This window comes from Cebidichthys violaceus, unplaced genomic scaffold, assembly GCF_023349555.1.
Source record: "Cebidichthys violaceus isolate CVI_PGR_0920_01 unplaced genomic scaffold, fCebVio1.0.p SCAF_4, whole genome shotgun sequence".
Lineage (NCBI taxonomy): Eukaryota > Metazoa > Chordata > Actinopteri > Perciformes > Stichaeidae > Cebidichthys > Cebidichthys violaceus.
Genome location: NW_027176594.1, coordinates 644,721 through 662,348, shown reverse-complemented (window position 1 = coordinate 662,348; position 17,628 = coordinate 644,721). Strand labels below are relative to the sequence as shown.

At 38.6% G+C, this 17,628-nt stretch overlaps 1 protein-coding gene and 2 long non-coding RNA genes across 4 annotated transcripts; all 3 read right to left on the bottom strand.

The window, feature by feature from the left end:
- LOC137885145 (uncharacterized) lies at nucleotides 1–4,260 on the bottom strand. Its single transcript, XR_011104786.1, has 3 exons — nucleotides 4,176–4,260; nucleotides 2,597–2,709; nucleotides 1–1,380 (listed from the first exon to the last, which is right to left on the bottom strand). It is a non-coding gene; the product is annotated as an uncharacterized lncRNA (long non-coding RNA).
- Nucleotides 4,261–6,140: 1,880 nt separating this feature from the next.
- On the bottom strand, nucleotides 6,141–10,106 carry LOC137885443 (uncharacterized). 2 transcript variants are annotated; one of them, XM_068727722.1, is made up of 4 exons: nucleotides 10,035–10,106; nucleotides 8,809–8,849; nucleotides 8,591–8,706; nucleotides 6,141–8,151 (listed from the first exon to the last, which is right to left on the bottom strand). In XM_068727722.1, the coding sequence occupies exons 3-4, from the start codon at nucleotides 8,704–8,706 to the stop codon at nucleotides 6,837–6,839; spliced, it is 1,431 nt and encodes a 476-aa protein (XP_068583823.1). In that variant the 5' UTR covers nucleotides 8,809–8,849; nucleotides 10,035–10,106; the 3' UTR covers nucleotides 6,141–6,836. The 2 variants fall into 2 exon arrangements, with proteins under 2 accessions (XP_068583823.1, XP_068583825.1); XM_068727724.1 differs by having other exon boundaries at nucleotides 8,815–8,849.
- A 3,963-nt stretch (nucleotides 10,107–14,069) lies between these two features.
- Nucleotides 14,070–17,372, bottom strand: LOC137885005 (uncharacterized). The gene is made up of 5 exons (XR_011104780.1): nucleotides 17,204–17,372; nucleotides 17,079–17,111; nucleotides 15,865–15,989; nucleotides 15,354–15,389; nucleotides 14,070–15,003 (listed from the first exon to the last, which is right to left on the bottom strand). It is a non-coding gene; the product is annotated as an uncharacterized lncRNA (long non-coding RNA).
- Nucleotides 17,373–17,628: the final 256 nt, after the last annotated feature.

Genomic DNA, 17,628 nt, shown 5'->3' with positions numbered 1-17,628 from the left:
TCAATGCTGAGCCAAGCTTTAATTTGCCAATGCTTTACAGAGATATAAAGAGTAGAATGACATGAGTACAGTAAATATAGAGTGAGCTTTACCTAAATGTGTTCTTTATTTCTGCTTACTAAAATGAATACAGAGTGTTTCAGTTCAACGAAAACAAAACCAATTCACAAAACCACAAATTGGCCCATTCAGTGGGTTGTGCAATCAGTACAAAGATACACAAGCACCCATTAGCAGGTCAAATCAAAGCCAAATAACCTACATATTAATAAAATCATTACAGAGCATCTTCATTCAGGAGTCAGTATGTCTACTCATCCAGCATCAAACATTGTTTTCAACTTGAGTTACACGTTCATAACATTTTTATTTTCTAAATGTGTGTTCTGGTCGTGAACATGGGCGATGAGTGGACCGATACTGAGACTGGGATTCTCCCGAGATGCATTCAATAACAACTCATTTATTTAGGCTCAATCAAATTCAAATAAAAACCCTAAATAAGCCGATGCTGCTGCGAGAGAAGCGAATCTTCACAAATGAACATTTATGATTTCTGAAGTGTAAATGCAATCGGGCAGAAGTAAAGAGCTAAAGTTGGTGATGTTTTGTACTTTCATTTCGCCATTTTTAAGAACATGACAACTTGTGTGATATTTTTGTGTGAATCTCTTAAGCTGATGTTGACCACAGACCTTATCTCAGACATCTAACCAGAAACACATTCAGACAACAGAAAACGTCAGAGCGAGGAAACAGGAAGCGCAAACATGCTGACTCATTTCTGGGTTTTAGGACTCATTCCTGCAGCACTCTTTTAGACTTTATTGGTTGTGATCAATACACGCCGTTGCAACCTTTCCACCATTGGAGCAGCTTGTGCACTGAAAATTGGAATTTTTCAGTTTGTAACAGCGAAATATGTTTGCAAGATGGATTCCAGATGTTCCAAGATCTTCAAGAGCCTTCATCAGTTTACTCTTCTCAATAGGAGCTCCTTTTTTAGGCTTGAATACTTTTTCAAACACAAAGACGTGTCTACTCCACTTTCCCTTTTTAATGACCTCTTTAATCTGATTGATGATGTTGAATTTATTATCCTTGTTTGTACAAATTCCGGGACAAGAGGAAGCGTAAGAGTAGATGACCAGCAAGTCACGGTCATTGCTGACAAGTTTTAAGTTCTGCAAAACTCGGAACTCGGCATGTTGAGGTTTGTTAACTTTTGCTACAACAAGTCTTTGGCCGTTGTACACAGCACCGTTTGAAAGCTGCTCCTTCACCTGGTCTTCGGGGTTGTCTTTGAAGACTTGCTCTAGGTATTTTGGGTCCTCGCTCTGAATGCTTAGAGCCAGACTGAACATACCTTGTATTTTGTACCTGTCAATAGAGAACACAACATGTTACAAGTATTCTCACTTATTCAATACTAGGGATGAGCATCATTAGGATTTTATCGATACTACAATTCTGATCGGTTCGGTTCTTTATAGACACTCTCATCGGTTCTTTTTCATCGCTAAATTATTGTTTCTTAATATATTATTTAAGGAAAATAATTCAGAACCGGATTAGAAGTTATTTATATTTTAACTAAATGTTTCTAGAGCAGCAACAGTAACGTTTACAACAGCAGATTCACCAAATAAACGTGTTAATATCTCACTGGAAACAAATCTAAAATGTCAATAAATGAAATGATATATTGAGAGAGGAGGGGCTGCTTTCTCTCAGTGGACTGAAGAATGTAAAGAAACTAAGTTAGCCTACATACAGACAGCGCTTGACTATTAACTGAGCTATCACACTGTGCTTTTTACTGGTGGTTGTAATTAAACCAGAATGTTAACAAAGTACCCATGATGGAACCAAATAATAATATACAATAATAATAATAACAGATTTATTAATGATGAACAGATTGATTTACATTTTCTCAACATTTTTAAAATTCTTAACAGTCTGTGAGAATAACAACACCGCCTTGACCGGACAGAGAGAGGCAGATTCTGAAGAGTTGAAATAAAGTGTACATTAAAAATGAGAGCAGTGCAGAGACATTCTCCACCTGAAACAGACTTCATGAACACGATGGATGGTTCTTCATTGCTGGAGTGAATGGTCTGCCGTGTCGTCTGGCAATAACGAATCGACTTAAGATGTTTTGATACTGATGTCACAAGTTCAACCTACTCTGTTTAATACTAGCACAGCAGCAAGGTATCCTATTTTTGAATAAGAGGAAGAAAATATCATTCTACCACACTAACAATGACTGTGCTTGAAGGTACAAACAGGAAAATACATTCAAACTAAATAGTGTTTTTGTGACAAATAGTACCATTCACCATGGTGACTGAACTGGGGAGGCAGTCTGACCAACACATCTGCAGAGACTTGTGCTATCAACTCAAAGTAACTAAAATGTGTTTCTTATTTTGATGGGCAATGAATGCAATGTTGTAAATCATTTATTTGTAGTCTTTTGTTAACATCCAAGATCACAGACTCTCCTTTGCTTCTGCGAAGCTAACCGCTAACCTTGATTGAACGTGCGTTAAAATAAGACAAAGAGACAGTCGGGATGTTGACTCACTTATCCTTGATGGCTTGTATGAGTTTCGCAAGCTTGCTCTGGTCCACAGCTTCCAAACTTCCATCAGACAGGAAGAATACCAGCAGCACAGTCATCCACCACAGTCCAGCCATCTGAACACAAATTTAAGTTTAATCCCAGAGTGCAATATTTTCATTACCTGGATAGAAAAAGACTAGAACTTAACGGAGATGACGAGGTCAACAAATACATTTCAAACAGATAGGTTGTAGAAGGCAAATGAGTGCTTTGTGTATTTTATTGACGTTACACTTTTCTGTTAGTCAACAAAAACACCGTATATATTGTAAAAAGGCCCCCAAAACGTTTTTAGACTCGAGCAAAGGAAATATTTATATATGTAAGGCTGTGTGGTATGGCCTAAAATGTATATCATGGTGTAATTTTTAAGAACGGACGACAACCATATAGCACCGTATATACATTTTTCTAAATGTCAATATAAATGCTTCTGAAGAGGTAGAGCACTGGTAACTCTATGGCATAATTTCATTCATCCCGAAGTCAATGTAAACCTACAACATTTCAAAATGTTATGTTTTTACTTTGTTATTGTCATTTGTAATGGTTATTTCCAGAAAAGACGCAATTCACAATAGAAAATAAATGATTGTATTTCTATTTAATTACTTGCTTTGATTAAAAAAAATCTTAGCTAGTTAGTTTTAATGATGTATTTTAAGCTACGCAGAGTTAGTGTCAGCTCTCTAATATCTATTTTATATTACTTCAAACGACTGTATTTCTTCAAATTTATCACCAAAAATTACGTCATGAGATTACATTTCAACACATCATGATAGCGGTTTGATTTATGTTCGCCCCATCGTCATTTTTACTGAGCAGAGCGCCATGCAGGTTAAAGCAACCTCCGGTAACATTAGCTGTTTAGCTCCGTGCTGTCACGAGCCGGTCACTGGGAATGAATTACATTGTAATCTGATTAATTAAGTTGTTCCAAATGATTTTAAGGTTTTCCTCCACGGTTTATTTTTGACAAATTGAGAACTTTATGTCTTCTTCGTTAGTCTGTGTGTGTGTGTGTGTGTGTGTGTGTGTGTGTGTGTGTGTGTGTGTGTGTGTGTGTGTGTGTGTGTGTGTGTGTGTGTGTGTGCTGACGTAAAGTGACACACGTATGTAAATTCAATATGAAACGGCCAGTCAGCTGAAAACCGGTCTGTTTCAGAATCAGAATCAGCTTTATTGGCCGTGTATGTGTACGCATATACAAGGAATTTGACTTGAAAATAAAAACAAGGACAACAAAGTAGAACAGAGGTAAGCGTAAACATTTAACAACTATGTACAATATAAATATATATCCAAAAGTATATATATGAACAGTAGATGATCAACAGATGCATCTCAAGGGTCAGCACGTTATAGTCAAAATGAATACCGTAGGGCAAACTTATACCGGTGTACTTTCTTTACCTTTTATACCGCCCACCTCTACATAAATGCACATAGATGCACGGTGGTTTTAACAATGTTAGAATTAATATTATCATATGGTTTTCCGTTGTTTATGCTACAATATGCACATTTAAACTTGTACCTGTCTGGTGGAGAGAGATGTTCAATGGAGCCTCTGAAGTCTTCTTCTTCTTCTTCTTCTTCTTCTTCTTCTTCTTCTTCTTCTTCTTCTTTAGGTGGCGACGTGTTGCTGAAGTGAACACAGTCAGAAGGAAGGAACATTTTTATAGAGGAGCGTGAGACCGTTGCCACACCCTCAAAGTGGTGACATGACCGTAGTTTCTTCTTTTGAATTTCCTCCAAAATGAGAAAGATTTAGAAGAAGGTGTTGTTAGTTAGATGTGAGCTAACAAGTTAGCAGTTAGAGTTTAGTAATGTTTAACCAACACTACAGTAAAAACACCAAATACCACACATCAACCAAAATGAACTGAGCATTTCTAAATGTAGTGTTGCTAGATTACTGCGATGGATTCATTCCTTTAATGATTTAATATTCTTCAAACAGGTGCATCGTCTGAGAACACATAATCCTAATGAATCTGTCAAAAGGAATTGAAGAAGTAATACACCTGCTGCAATAATTCACCCTTCAACACACAAACACCTTTTTTATGGTTATTTTCACATATTCGTGCAGTGGCAATAGAGGAAGGAAATGTGTTTGTTACTAAAATGTGTTTTAAGAAGAAAACCACATACGTTTTCTAATTGTAAAATAATTCAACTCAAAGCTGAAGTCAGTTTTCAGTTTATTAGGAACACCTAGCTAAAGCTAATGCTAATACACCTGCTGCACTGATTCTCCCTTCATGAAGGTTATGATGTGTTCAGAGCGGTTCATTCAACTCTACCATCACTTTGGAGGGTGACGTTTGTGGTTCTGTTGAACTGTATTGTGTTTCACTGACAGGTGATAATAAAGACACGATTAGGAACCTTTACTGCCTGTATTCATGTTAACCCTTTCAGTGTGGCGTCACCAGTGTACCACTACATTAAGAAGCCTAGTGTGTGTGTGTTGTGAGGCTGAGCTACGTAATGAGATAAAGGGCTGTTGGATAAGTTGTAGTTTGAATTTGGGAGATTAGCGACACCTGCAGCATGGCTCCACGCCTTTATCTGGAAGTGTAAAAGCATGCAAATTCACTCTGCAAAAAAAATTAAAGAGAGAGAAAACGATAACAGAAAGTTGTTGAGCTATTCCGCTCAACAGTCCGCTCAGAGATTTTGTCGTGTCCACATCCGCCATGTTTTCTTCTCCGTGAAGTCACATGACATGAGTGTGGACAGATCGTATCACGTGAAGGACGTCACGACACACGGCATTGTGGGAGTTGGAGTTTAAAAAAAAGAAAAGAAAATTATATTTACAGTGCCAGAGCAGGAACGGTTATTCGTTTATTTTTCTCCATACGTAAAAAGTATACTTAATAAATGATAACAAAACAAGACGTACCAGAATCTTTGTATTCAATCCTGGAAGTATTGGAGCAGCGGTGACTTTATTTTGAGGGGTTTTTTTTGTGCTTCTCACTTTTTGTGCTTTGTTTGTATATATTTTATTGCAGTCACAGATATCTGTTTGTTTTTTTTAAAGACAAATCCAAGCTAAACTTTGAAAAGAAAACAGGTCATTTTGTCAACACTCACTTCTGAAACTTACCTGTATGTGATCACTGTACTTGTTTATTGAAGCGCTCTACTTAAGAAATTCAAGATATTTCAAGGCAATTTTTCTTGTTACATGACAACCTTCAAATGTTCCCGGATTTGCAAGAAAAGCAAAAGATCTCACTCATTGTTATTTGTCTTTAATGCAGAGGAAGATCTTCCACTGGACAGCATGCCTTGCTTTCAGTCCTCTTGATGGGAGGAGCTGGTGTTCACTGTGGTTCAACTGAATGAACTCCAAACAGGGACTGATCAGGCAAAGGAGAGCCTCACTGTGAGTGTCTGGTATTAATTCTTAAGTCTTTACTGAAGTTCACACAGCGCTACTGTATTGCAGGAGTTCCCAAATGACAGATACACAGACAGACCACAATAGATGCTGAGCCAAGCTTTAATCAGAAAGAACGGAACATCAGAGGATTTGGCAATGCTTTACAGAAGTGCAGTGACACGTGTGGAAAAAACTGAATTCACCGTCAGCGAATGTTCTCTCGAGGTCACGTTCCCTGTGGTTGGTCAGGTGAACTGACTGTAACTCAGGATTCAACACAAAGTTACCAAAGCTTTAATTAACAGATTTAACGAACCAGATAGCATCACACCTCATATATGTTCTTGATTCTAAGACTGCTTATGAGATGCTTTAATTTTCAAGTCTGTATATTTCAAATTACTACATAGAAAATGGGCTTATTTGGAACAATGTCAACCTGGGAATTGGACTGTTTGAACTCTATATATTCACCCCCACATATGTTTTCGAGTTGGGTTTGCTCAGGCAGGTGGAAAACAAATCCATTCATAGTTTTTGAAATAAAGATAAATTCTGTCATTTTGCTCTGGCCCAGATAAAACACACTGGCTGTATTTTTGTGGAGTAGTTTGGAAACTGGGAATCCTTTCAGTATCACTGCCACTGCAGGCATTAAGAGTTTTAAATGTTATTAAATCTATCAAAACACATTTTTATTAAGCGTGCGCTGCTGATTAGTCTCAGTGAGCTTCATTGGGCTGCTGCTCGGATTCTCAGGTCCTTAAGATGTTGTTGTTACCCGTATCATTGCAGTCCTTACTCACGCCTGCCTCTACCTCTACCGCCTCTACCGCCTCCTCTACGCTTGCTTTGCTTCCTAACCTTGCCACCTTTTTTACGTCTGCCACCCTTTCTACGCTTGCTTTGCTTCCTAACCTTGCCGCCTTTTTTACGTCTGCCACCCTTTCTACGCTTGCTTTGCTTCCTAACCTTACCACCTTTTTTACGTTTGCCACCCTTTCTACGCTTGCTTTGCTTCCTAAGCTTGCCACCTTTTTTACGTTTGCCACCCTTTCTACGCTTGCTTTGCTTCCTAAGCTTGCCACCTTTTTTACGTTTGCCACCCTTTCTACGCTTGCTTTGCTTCCTAACCTTGCCACCTTTTTTACGTTTGCCACCCTTTCTACGCTTGCTTTGCTTCCTAAGCTTGCCACCTTTTTTACGTCTGCCACCTTTTCTATGCTTGCTTTGCTTCCTAACCTTGCCTTCCCTCGTTCCTCTGCCACCGCCTATTCCTTCATTTATGCCTGTGTCTATACCTGGACCTATACCTCCACCCATTTCTCCACCTGGTGCTATCTCTGTTCCTGTGTCTATACCTGGACCTATACCTCCACCCATTTCTCCACCTGGTGCTATCTCTTTGCCTGTGTCTATACCTGGGCCTATACCTCCACCCATTTCTCCACCTGGTGCTATCTCTTTGCCTGTGTCTATACCTGGGCCTATACCGCCACCCATTTCTCCACCCGGTGCTATCTCTGTGCCTGTGTCTGTGCCTGTCGGTGGGACTGTAATCGCGTCCTCGTCTTCGCCCTGCCCTTCATTAGACGAGGCGTCGTTTGCTACACACGAGGGCGTAACATCTCCACCTGAAGAGCAGCTGGTGCACTGAAAAGGATCACCTCCAGGTTCATAACAGCGGAATATATTGTCCAGGCCGAGTTTAGAAATTGCAAGCTGCTTGAAGGTTTCAGCCAGTTGAGACGCGTCCGCGTCAGGAACATCGGGTACTTTAGAAAACACCAACGCGTAACCGCTCCACTTCTGGACGACGTCGTTCACCTTGTCGGCGACGTCGTCTTCGTTTGTCGGACAACATGGGGACTCCTCGGAGTAGATGACGAGGACATTACCCTGGCTGCTTGTCATGAGGGTCTGTATGTTTTCTAGTACTCGTGACACTGATTGTGCTGCCGCCACCACTCTGGTGCCCTGGTACACTTGACCCTCTGAAACCTTTTGTTTCACGCCGTCTGCCGGGTCGCTCTGAAAGACTTGCTGAAGATTGTTTATGTCTTGGTTCTCTGGGACGTTCACAGCCAGGCTGAAGGCGCCATCGAGTGCATACCTGCCCGAGGAAAACATGTAATGAGGATCGCGGGTTCAAGTTCAAGTCATTTATAAATGTGGAAAAAAAAGAGAATGACGTAAAATAATGCTAAATATAACATATATAAAATCATATTTTTGTGGTAGACGTGTGTACGGCAATTCCATAATGATCACAACATGTTTTAAAATAGTTTTGAAAAAAATGAGCGATATAAATGACTTTGTGAAAGTTCATTAATCAGAATATAGGTAAATAAATACACTTTAGGAAGAGAATCTAACTGCATTAGTAGACAAATCAATATATTGAAATGAATATTATATTTCTATGATTGTATTTCAAAAACCAGGTGCTTCCTGCTGGAATCTCCATTCCACTCAGATGTTTGTATAGTAGTAGTAGAAGTAGTAGAGTCCTCAGAAAAGACACAGATCAAGAGTCTTTGTGGACTCACTCCTTCTTGATGCCTTCTATGACGCTCGTGAGCCAGTTCTGGTCCACAGCAGCCAAACTGTCTCCAGCAGACAGGAAGACGGTCAGCACCACGGCCATCCAGCGCAGGCCAGCCATCTGCACACAGTTCAGGTTTAATAACACGCGGCAGATAATCAACACGTGATGACCCGTTTAGAGTGTTCAACACCATGTGGGATCACATTTCAAATAACTCACCTTTACCTCTGGTTCCAGCAGGCTCCTCTGGTTCTATCGCCCTACAGAAAGGACACAAAAAGTAGAGGACGAGCATTAAGAGCACAAATACCATTTGATATTCAGCGACGCAAAACTGGACCGTAAAATAAAAAAGGAAGCGCTTAATGATGTATGAACTGAACCTGTGGGCTTGTTGAACCGTTAAATGGCTGCTAATTATTGGAGGTGCCAGAGACCAAGAAGAGACAATTATCAGAACATAGGCCTACTTGACCATTAAGTAGCCTGCCTTATTTCATGCACACACACACACACACACACACACACACACACACACACTCACGTGCACACACACGCACACACACATGCGCACTCACACACACATGCACACTCTCAGACAGGCACACACACACACACACACACTCACGTGCACACACGCACCCACGCACACACACACTCACACACACACACACACACGCACACTCACACACACACACACACACTCACACACACATGCACTCACACACACACACACAAAAGCACACACACACACACACACGCACTCACACACACACTCGCACACGCACACACACACACACAAGCACTCACACACACACAAGCACCACACACACACACACACACACACACACACTTGTGCAGGGTGCTTGGCTCTCCACTGTGCATATTCGTTGTAGATTTGATAACCTTTTACGTGACAGAGATTACACTTCATCTCCATTTCATTTTTGTGTTTTTTTTGTTGCATAAACTATTACATGTTTTATAATTTATTGACTGATTGAAAATTCAAAAGTGATTTCCCTTTTTCTAACAAATAGGCATTAATATTGGTATTTTTAGAAACGTTCAGAAATCTGTAAACAGGCCTTTTAGAAATCCTGCTGAATAACAATCAGGCGTCTCCAGTTAGAAATAACAGAATCACATGTGCTCATGTCCGTTTTACAGCTAAAAGGATGAGTTGATAAATTGATTAGTCAATTGACAACAAAAATAATCAGCAATAATTTGGACAACTAGTCGTTTAAGTCACTTTTCATTTTTCTTACATTATAGAGTATTTATACACGTTGTTGGCTACAAACATGAATTTAAAGATGTAGTCTAACCTGTGCTTATCGCTATTTTCTGACGCGTTACAGAACAAATTATGAATCATAAAAATCATGAGCAAATGAATCACGAATGAAAGAGAATGCATGAGCTGCAGTCCATTCATGTACCTGCTGTCGTGTAGAGAGACGTGTGATGCTCTGCAGACTGCTTTCTCCTCAGCGGTAGAAGGGAAGGTGCTGTGGCCGCAGTCAGAGGGAACGCTCCTCTTTCTTTATAGAGGCCGTCGGACAAACCCTTCACCTCTCGACATACCCTTATTTGAACATGTCTTTCAAAAAGTAGAAAGAGGAAGACAAGAGAAGGGGTTTTATGTCAGCATGATTTGTGAAGTTGTGAAAGTGAGGCACAGCCGTGAGACTCATGCACGGCATGAAATGTTAATTAACATTAAAACAAAGAATGTTTAACTTTGTCAACACATCTATGCTTTACAGTGGATGTCACATACTAGGCATGCTTTTGTAAACGTGTGGTCTGATTTTAGACCTTCCAGTACAAACACCATCATTTCAACACTTTTCTAGCTTTACCTTATTCTTTTTAATTTTCAAACTACAGTTTCTCTGTTCATGAATGAACCGTCAAGTTCTTCTCAGTAGCCTTCAACGTACATGAAGTCAGTTCAGAGAAGACTTTTACAGGACGATAGTAAAATATATCTCGGGGAGATTGTGATCATTTTACATATATAGAACAAAAAAAAACTCCCGCACACTGTCTCCTTCACTTGCGTTCAGAGATATTTAGTGACAACGTTTCGGTACATCGACTTTCATCAGGTCACTTTTGATGTACCGAAACTTGTTTTGTTCACCATTCTATATATGCCACGAACACCATATGGACCAAATGATCAATCTTTAGGTGAAGCTCTGCATTTAAGTAAACGTTTGGCACCAAAAGCAAAACTCTCGGCACCAAACACAACGTCAGTGTGTCAACACGTTCATGCTTTAGATCGGCCTCTAGAGAGGATCATATGTCCAAGATGAAGCTTTATTATCTGTCTTGTACCCCCAAAGGCGTTCATTAAGATGCCTTTGAAACCAGATGTGACTTTCATGTCAAAGAGGAACTCCTTCAGAGGGAACAAACCGAAGAAGCGATCCCACCCTGAGTTGTGTTATTTGGCTAGTCATCAACAGATAAGGACACGTTGAAGACTTCTGCTTGGTGGATGACTTGTAGATTCGACTCAAAACTGAAATCTTCCTGTTTTCATCTTGCCTCTCCATCTGTTCATGAGAAACGTCAAGAAAAAAGAAAAGAAAGACATAGTTAGGACTACTTAGTGATACTTAGGACCTAAGCTTCTAAATATCCGGACCAAAGTTCAAATCAATCCGGACCAGGGGATATATGCTGTAGTGTTTGAGCATCTGCTAATGTAATTGAAAGTGCCCACGTGTGCTTGTGTGTGTGTGTGTGTATGTGTGTGTGTGTGTGTCGTCAGTTTCTGTGTGTGTGTGTGTGTGTGTGTGTGTGTGTGTGTGTGTGTGTGTGTGTGTGTGTGTGTGTGTGTGTGTAAGGTTGTCAACACCAGTCAGTGACTTGTGAACTTAAAGCTAACGCGGGCCGCAAGATGTTGCTCTTTAAAAACACAGGATTCAAACGGAGACAGAAGTGCGTTATTGTTGTGTAGTTATAGTCGTAGTATCCACACACTGCAGCAGCTTCAATGAACAAACGTCAATCTTCAATGTTATGAGCCCAGGTTCACCACACTGGTTACCGGTTTTCACACCGAGTCAAGCTCCATGCTGTTGAGTGCTGTAGTACAATACATGTATTTTGTATTAAAAATATAGGAAATACTTTTTTCTGGATTTTTCTGGAGTTTTCTCACAATTTTGGTATAGCAGAGCATTCAGGTTTGGGGCTATATATATATATATATATATATATATATATATATATATATATATATATATATATATATATATATAATGTACACAAATCTCTGGTGAACCCCACAAAAAGGAAGAACAGTCACATGATGTAACTAAGCAAAGCTATTAAGAGACAACAACTTGATTGATTATGTATATATATATATATATATATATATATATATATATATATATATATATATTTATTAATGGGACTTAACAGCCCATGAACTTTAGTTTTGTATCAACAAGAAAATATTCATCACATATGAATAGCATCGCCTATGTATACTATAAAAGCAAAATATAGAATTAAAACCAGTTGTACACAGGTAAAGTGTCACACCTGTATGTCAAGTTGGGTTTTTGTCCTGTCTCCACGTTTGTTTTGTGACTTCCTGTTTTATTTTGGAAATTAACTCTCCTCTCGTTTCAGGTTCCTTGCCCTTCCTCATGTGTCACCAGTCTGATTGTCTTCCCTGATTCCTGATTGTCTCCACCTGCTCCCCCACTTCCCTCATGTGTACTTATAGTCTGCGTCTCCCCTTGTCCTGTGCCAGTGTGTCATGTCCTTTTGCCTTGCACACCCGCCTCATGATATCAGCAAATCCAAGCCTGAGTATTGTCTATCCCGTTCTTGTTCCTCGTTTCTTGTTTCTAGTTTCTTCTGTAAGAGCGACCTTGTTTTGCCTTTTGCCATTTTGATCATCCAGCTCTTTGAGTAGAATCAGAGCTTTTTTATTTGTAGCATTTTACCTTCCTTGCGAAGTGATTTTTGGTTTGGCTTTTGCCGTTTTTATTTTAGTGCCCTTTGAGTTAAATCAGAGTTTTTTTAGTTCTGCTTTGTGAGTTTGTTTTCCTACCTCGCTAAAAGAGGCTTTGTTTCCAGGGATTTTCCTGAGTCTTTTTGTTGTAAATAAAAGATCGTCAGTTGAACCTTAACATCTGCGTCCGAGTCCTCATCCAGAGTTCCCTCCGTGACATAAAGAGCCTAAATAAATTACTGTACCGAGACATGTTGTCCACCTGGCCAACTGTAGAATGTATGACATAATATAACAAAGAATACTTTCGTAATATCCCTTTTAAATAAAATAAATTGGATATTTAATGTTTTTTTGTTTTTTTTTAACAAATGGACATGTACTGTCATAGCCTGGCTAACTGTCAATTGTATTATCTGCCAGTAATTGATATGGCATTAGCTTGATATTATAACCATCACCATGTATATACAATAGGCTATGTAGCCAGACCCAGACATAAGTTATACATTAAGCTAGTTGACATCTGTCACACTCAGATAACATATGTACCTTCACAGACAATCCGTTGAACTTGAAGATTTGAAGACTGAACTCGTGAACTGTTTTTTGATTCGTGGAGAAAGTATTTTGAGTATTTTAAATACAAAATTACTCCACTCTAAAGTATTTTGTTACAAATTACGTTAGATTTTTTATTGGCCCTATCAAATACAAATTACATAATACTCAAAAGTAATTGAAATACGTATTTCAAATACAAGTAATAGAAATACTGCCCATCTCTGTATGTACCAACGTACATTTATAACTAATACCACACATATTACACGGTACTCAGCGTTGCATGTGTGTCTGACCAAAATACCAAAAAAGCAAAAAATAAATGATTCATTTAAAAAAAAAAAGTGTTTTGTTTTTAAAGTGTTTTTGTTTGGAATATAAGCATATGTAATATAATAAACATATCATTTAGTTATCGCTACTGAGAATTTAAAAAACATAAAAAAGAAAGAAAAAAACATGACGTAGATAGTTTGCAGTTTTCAAGGTGTATATTTCAAATTGCATCAATTACACACATGAAAATAAAGTTGTGAACACCGGCTGAATATCTATTATCAGAATCATTATAACTGTATGTTATCTGCTACAGTGTAAAAGGATTACAGCTGTTAAAAATAACCTTATTTGTTTAAAGTGTTTGCAAACCAAATGTTATTGCACTTTTGTTCATATAGCAGTACTTAAAATAAAAGTGCACAACACACTACTTTTGAATTCATTATTGAATTTTACGCATAACAATGCGATTAATTGCATGCAAATTAACTCATGCAAAAAAATGAAAAAGAGAGAAGACGATAATAGAAAAGTGTTATCTATAAGACACGCTGAACTGTTTCACCCAGAAGATCCAAACTGTGAGATGAGGGTTGTTCTGCCAGCCTGCGCTCTAAAATGACACACACACACACACACACACACATCAGAGTTGATGCTGAGCCAAAGCTTTAATGAGAAAGAACAGAACAGAAGAGTTTACAGTGACAGGAGGAAATACTGAGCTTCATTTACAGCAGACTTTATTTTTAATTTGAAACAAAATGGAAATCACCTCTGTGTATTACAGAGTATCACAAACTGTCACTGGTGGAAAGATAGAGCTTGCACTAGTTTCTTCACTGCAGCTGCCATTACAGACCTCGAAGCCACGTCATTGTCGTCTGTAACAGAACTGGTTGACGTCACCTTTATTACCGTAAGCGCAGCGTCCGCAGCGCTCCGCGCTGCAACGGTAAATGTTGTTCAGACCAATGCTTCCCCCAAGCCGCTGAAGCGCTCCTATGAGCTGCTTGTCGGTTACGGGGACACCTTGATGCTCGAATACATTGGAGAACACAAAAGCGTAGTTGTTCCACTTCTTAATCTCTTTTATCGTTTCCAGAATGTTCGATTCATGATAGTCGTTTGTACATTTTTCACCACATGGCGAAGAAAGAACGTAGAAAAGCAAGAAATCATTTTGGTTTGGATTATTTGTTAACGTGTCAAAGTTCTGCAGAACACGGTACTCGGCATGATCAGCTGTACAAACTACATGAGGGCAGTTTGCTTTAAGGTCAGCCCATGTCTTAGACTTTGGATCACATTTAGTCTGAACAATGGACCATTGTACTTCTTCATTAGGACACTGATCCAGAACATCGGGCCATTTCAGAACTGTGGCTGCAACCACCCTCCTGCTTTTGTAAACTTTACATCTTACAATCGAATCTATCACATTAGCAGGAGAGTCATCATTAGAGTTAATGACTTGACTGAAGTCATACATGTTGTTGTCCTTGTTCTTGTTGTCCTTGTTCTTGTTGTAGTTGTTGTTGTATGGGATACTTACAGCCAGACTGAACATGGGGTATCTTCTGTCAAAGGGAACAGAAACACAAGATGTAAAGCAGATGTCATTTAAAACAGTTTGTTAATAAAGTATAGGAACCAAATTAAACAGTAGACTTCAGTCATATGTTACTCCACACATCTGTTATTGTCTCTATATTAGATTAAATATAGGAAGTCATAATAGAATTGTTTCTTAATATTGTGAATCAAAAAGCAGAATATGGAAAATCATGGAGGGTAAACAGTATTGTTTTGTCAGTCTGTGATGTGTGTTGTTATAGTCGTCTGTAGTCTTTTCTCTTTGCTATAAAACACATTTTAACTTTTATTTTGAAAAGTACGTCATGAGTAATGTTTCCTTCATCATACTGACCTTCCAGCCGTGCTGAATGTGTAGCTTGGGCTATACCTGTCAAATGAAGACAGACACAACATGTCACTGATATGTTTGATTGTTTGAACACATTAAATAAGAGACTAAAGCTAAATCAAGTTTAAAAAGACTTGCTTTTTACATGAAAAACTCTAGAGTGTCTACCGACCCACAATGAAATATGACGAGCAGTGCAGTTTTTCAGATCCAACAAGCCAATCAGATTAGTGTAAAGACACAGGGGAAATACAGGTCCATTAAGACAGACAGTATAAGAAAAATGATGCGTTCCTTCAACATTAATGCATGCAAACATGTTATGGTAGAAACCCAGAATACATGTATGAACCTGAAAATGAACACATGTCCCCTTTAAAGGTGTCCACAGTGTCTGCAGGTCTTAAATACAACGGAAGAGAACAGAACCGCAGGAATGCTGGCCGGGTTTTGTTGAGAGGAAAGGAGGATGAAGTCGATCAACCTGTCTGGTATTTAATACAAGCTGACTCACCTTTCCCAGAGCTCATCAACGATTTTTTTAAGTTGGCTCAGGCTTGGTCCTTCAACATCAGCCGAACTGTTTCCAACAGACAGCAACAAGCCCAGCGTTACAGCCATCCAGCACAGGCCTGCCATCTGAGTATGTTCAACAAACATCATCAGGGATAATAATGATACACATTACAATCTCAAAATGTTTATAATCTGCAGCAGGTTTTTAATTAAACCCAAGCTTCACCAGCACACATCACATTTCACCTGCATAGTTTCAACATCTCATATTGAGGTTTTATGCTCATAATTAGATGCAACATTGAAATTTGATGACTAAAATGTATACTTCCATATTTAAAGTTTAGTGAGACAACAATAACGTGGAGAAATAAATACAACAATTTTTGGATTCTTGAGAAATTTGAAAATAATTTTAAAGGTGAAACTTTCATAATGTGTCTCTCATACTTGTACCTCAGAAGAAAAGCCTCTCTGGAGCTGTTCTTTCATTAGACACAGTCTGATCTGGTCTACAGTCAAACTGTAACTAAGTACATTTACTCAAGTACTTATGTTAAAATTTAAGTTACTTGTTCTTTACTTGAGTATTTGTATTGTCTGCTACGTTACACTTCTACTCCACTACATCTCTGAGGGACGTATTGTACTTTTTACTCCACTACATTTATCTGACAGCTTAAACTATTTAGCAAGTTCAGAAAAACAAAACACATAACATCAATAATTATATTATGATATTATTATGTCAATAATGATTTATTGATCCCCAGGGGAAATTAGCTGCCCAGTGGTATGTAATAGTAGTATATCAAATATATATTAATAAGTCAAAAGAGATGAACATATAAATGCATCAATAGTTATAATCTAATAATATCATTTATTATTCTGAAATGGACCTTTCTGCATAATGAGTACTTTTACTTTTGGTACTTTTTGATGTTAATACTTATGTACTTTTCCTGAAGTAATATTTTCCATGCAGGACTTTTACTTCTAACAACAGAGTATTTCTACAGTGTGATATTGCTATTTTTACAGAAGTAAAAGCTCTGAGTACTTCTTCCACCACTGCGTTAACTTCATACCAAAATATTCACAACATGGAAATCGAATGTTTTACAGTTTCTACAAAAGTTCACTTTCCAGAGAAAAGGAACAAAAGCAGTCGTCAAAGTTAAACCAGGTCAGGATCATGAGAATGCTCACCTTCAATGCTGCTGCCAACAAGATCTAAAAACCCTAAAACACAAAAGACACAAAAAACAAATGTATTTTAAATTCATATTTTAAGTTATAATTTGTACTAAATCAACCAAGTGAAATCGTATTACCTGCTTTGGTGGAGAACAATGTTTATCAGCTGTTTCCTTCTCAGTGCAAGGTGCTGCCGCAGTGAATGCAGTCAGAAGGAAGTGACCTTTTTATAAAGGAGAGCCGGACCACGGCCAAACCCTCAGAGTGCACCATGCCTTTATTTAAGCATGTCTCTAAGACACCATGTTGAAGCAAGACCAGGAGAAAGACATTCTGCTGTCTCATGTAGGAAGTTGAACATCACACAACTAGTGTTGATACGTAGCCATGACTCATAACCTTTGGAGGCCTGCTACTGACTGATTAAATGCTTAAGGAAGGGCATTTGGGGTAGACATAGTTGTACTCCTCATTAGTTTCAGTTAATAATTGACCATTTTCATCCTCCTCCGCTACTGTCTCTTGAGGTGTAAGTTTCAACAAACAAAACTTAGCTATACGT

Bases quoted from the DNA above. Each gene is read 5' to 3' on its own strand.
- LOC137885443 (XM_068727722.1), bottom strand. From the start codon at position 8,706: ATGGCTGGCCTGCGCTGGATGGCCGTGGTGCTGACCGTCTTCCTGTCT. The intron at 8,152-8,590 runs GTGAGTCCACAA...TTCCTCGGGCAG, and splicing joins ATAGAAGGCATCAAGAAGGA to GTATGCACTCGATGGCGCCT.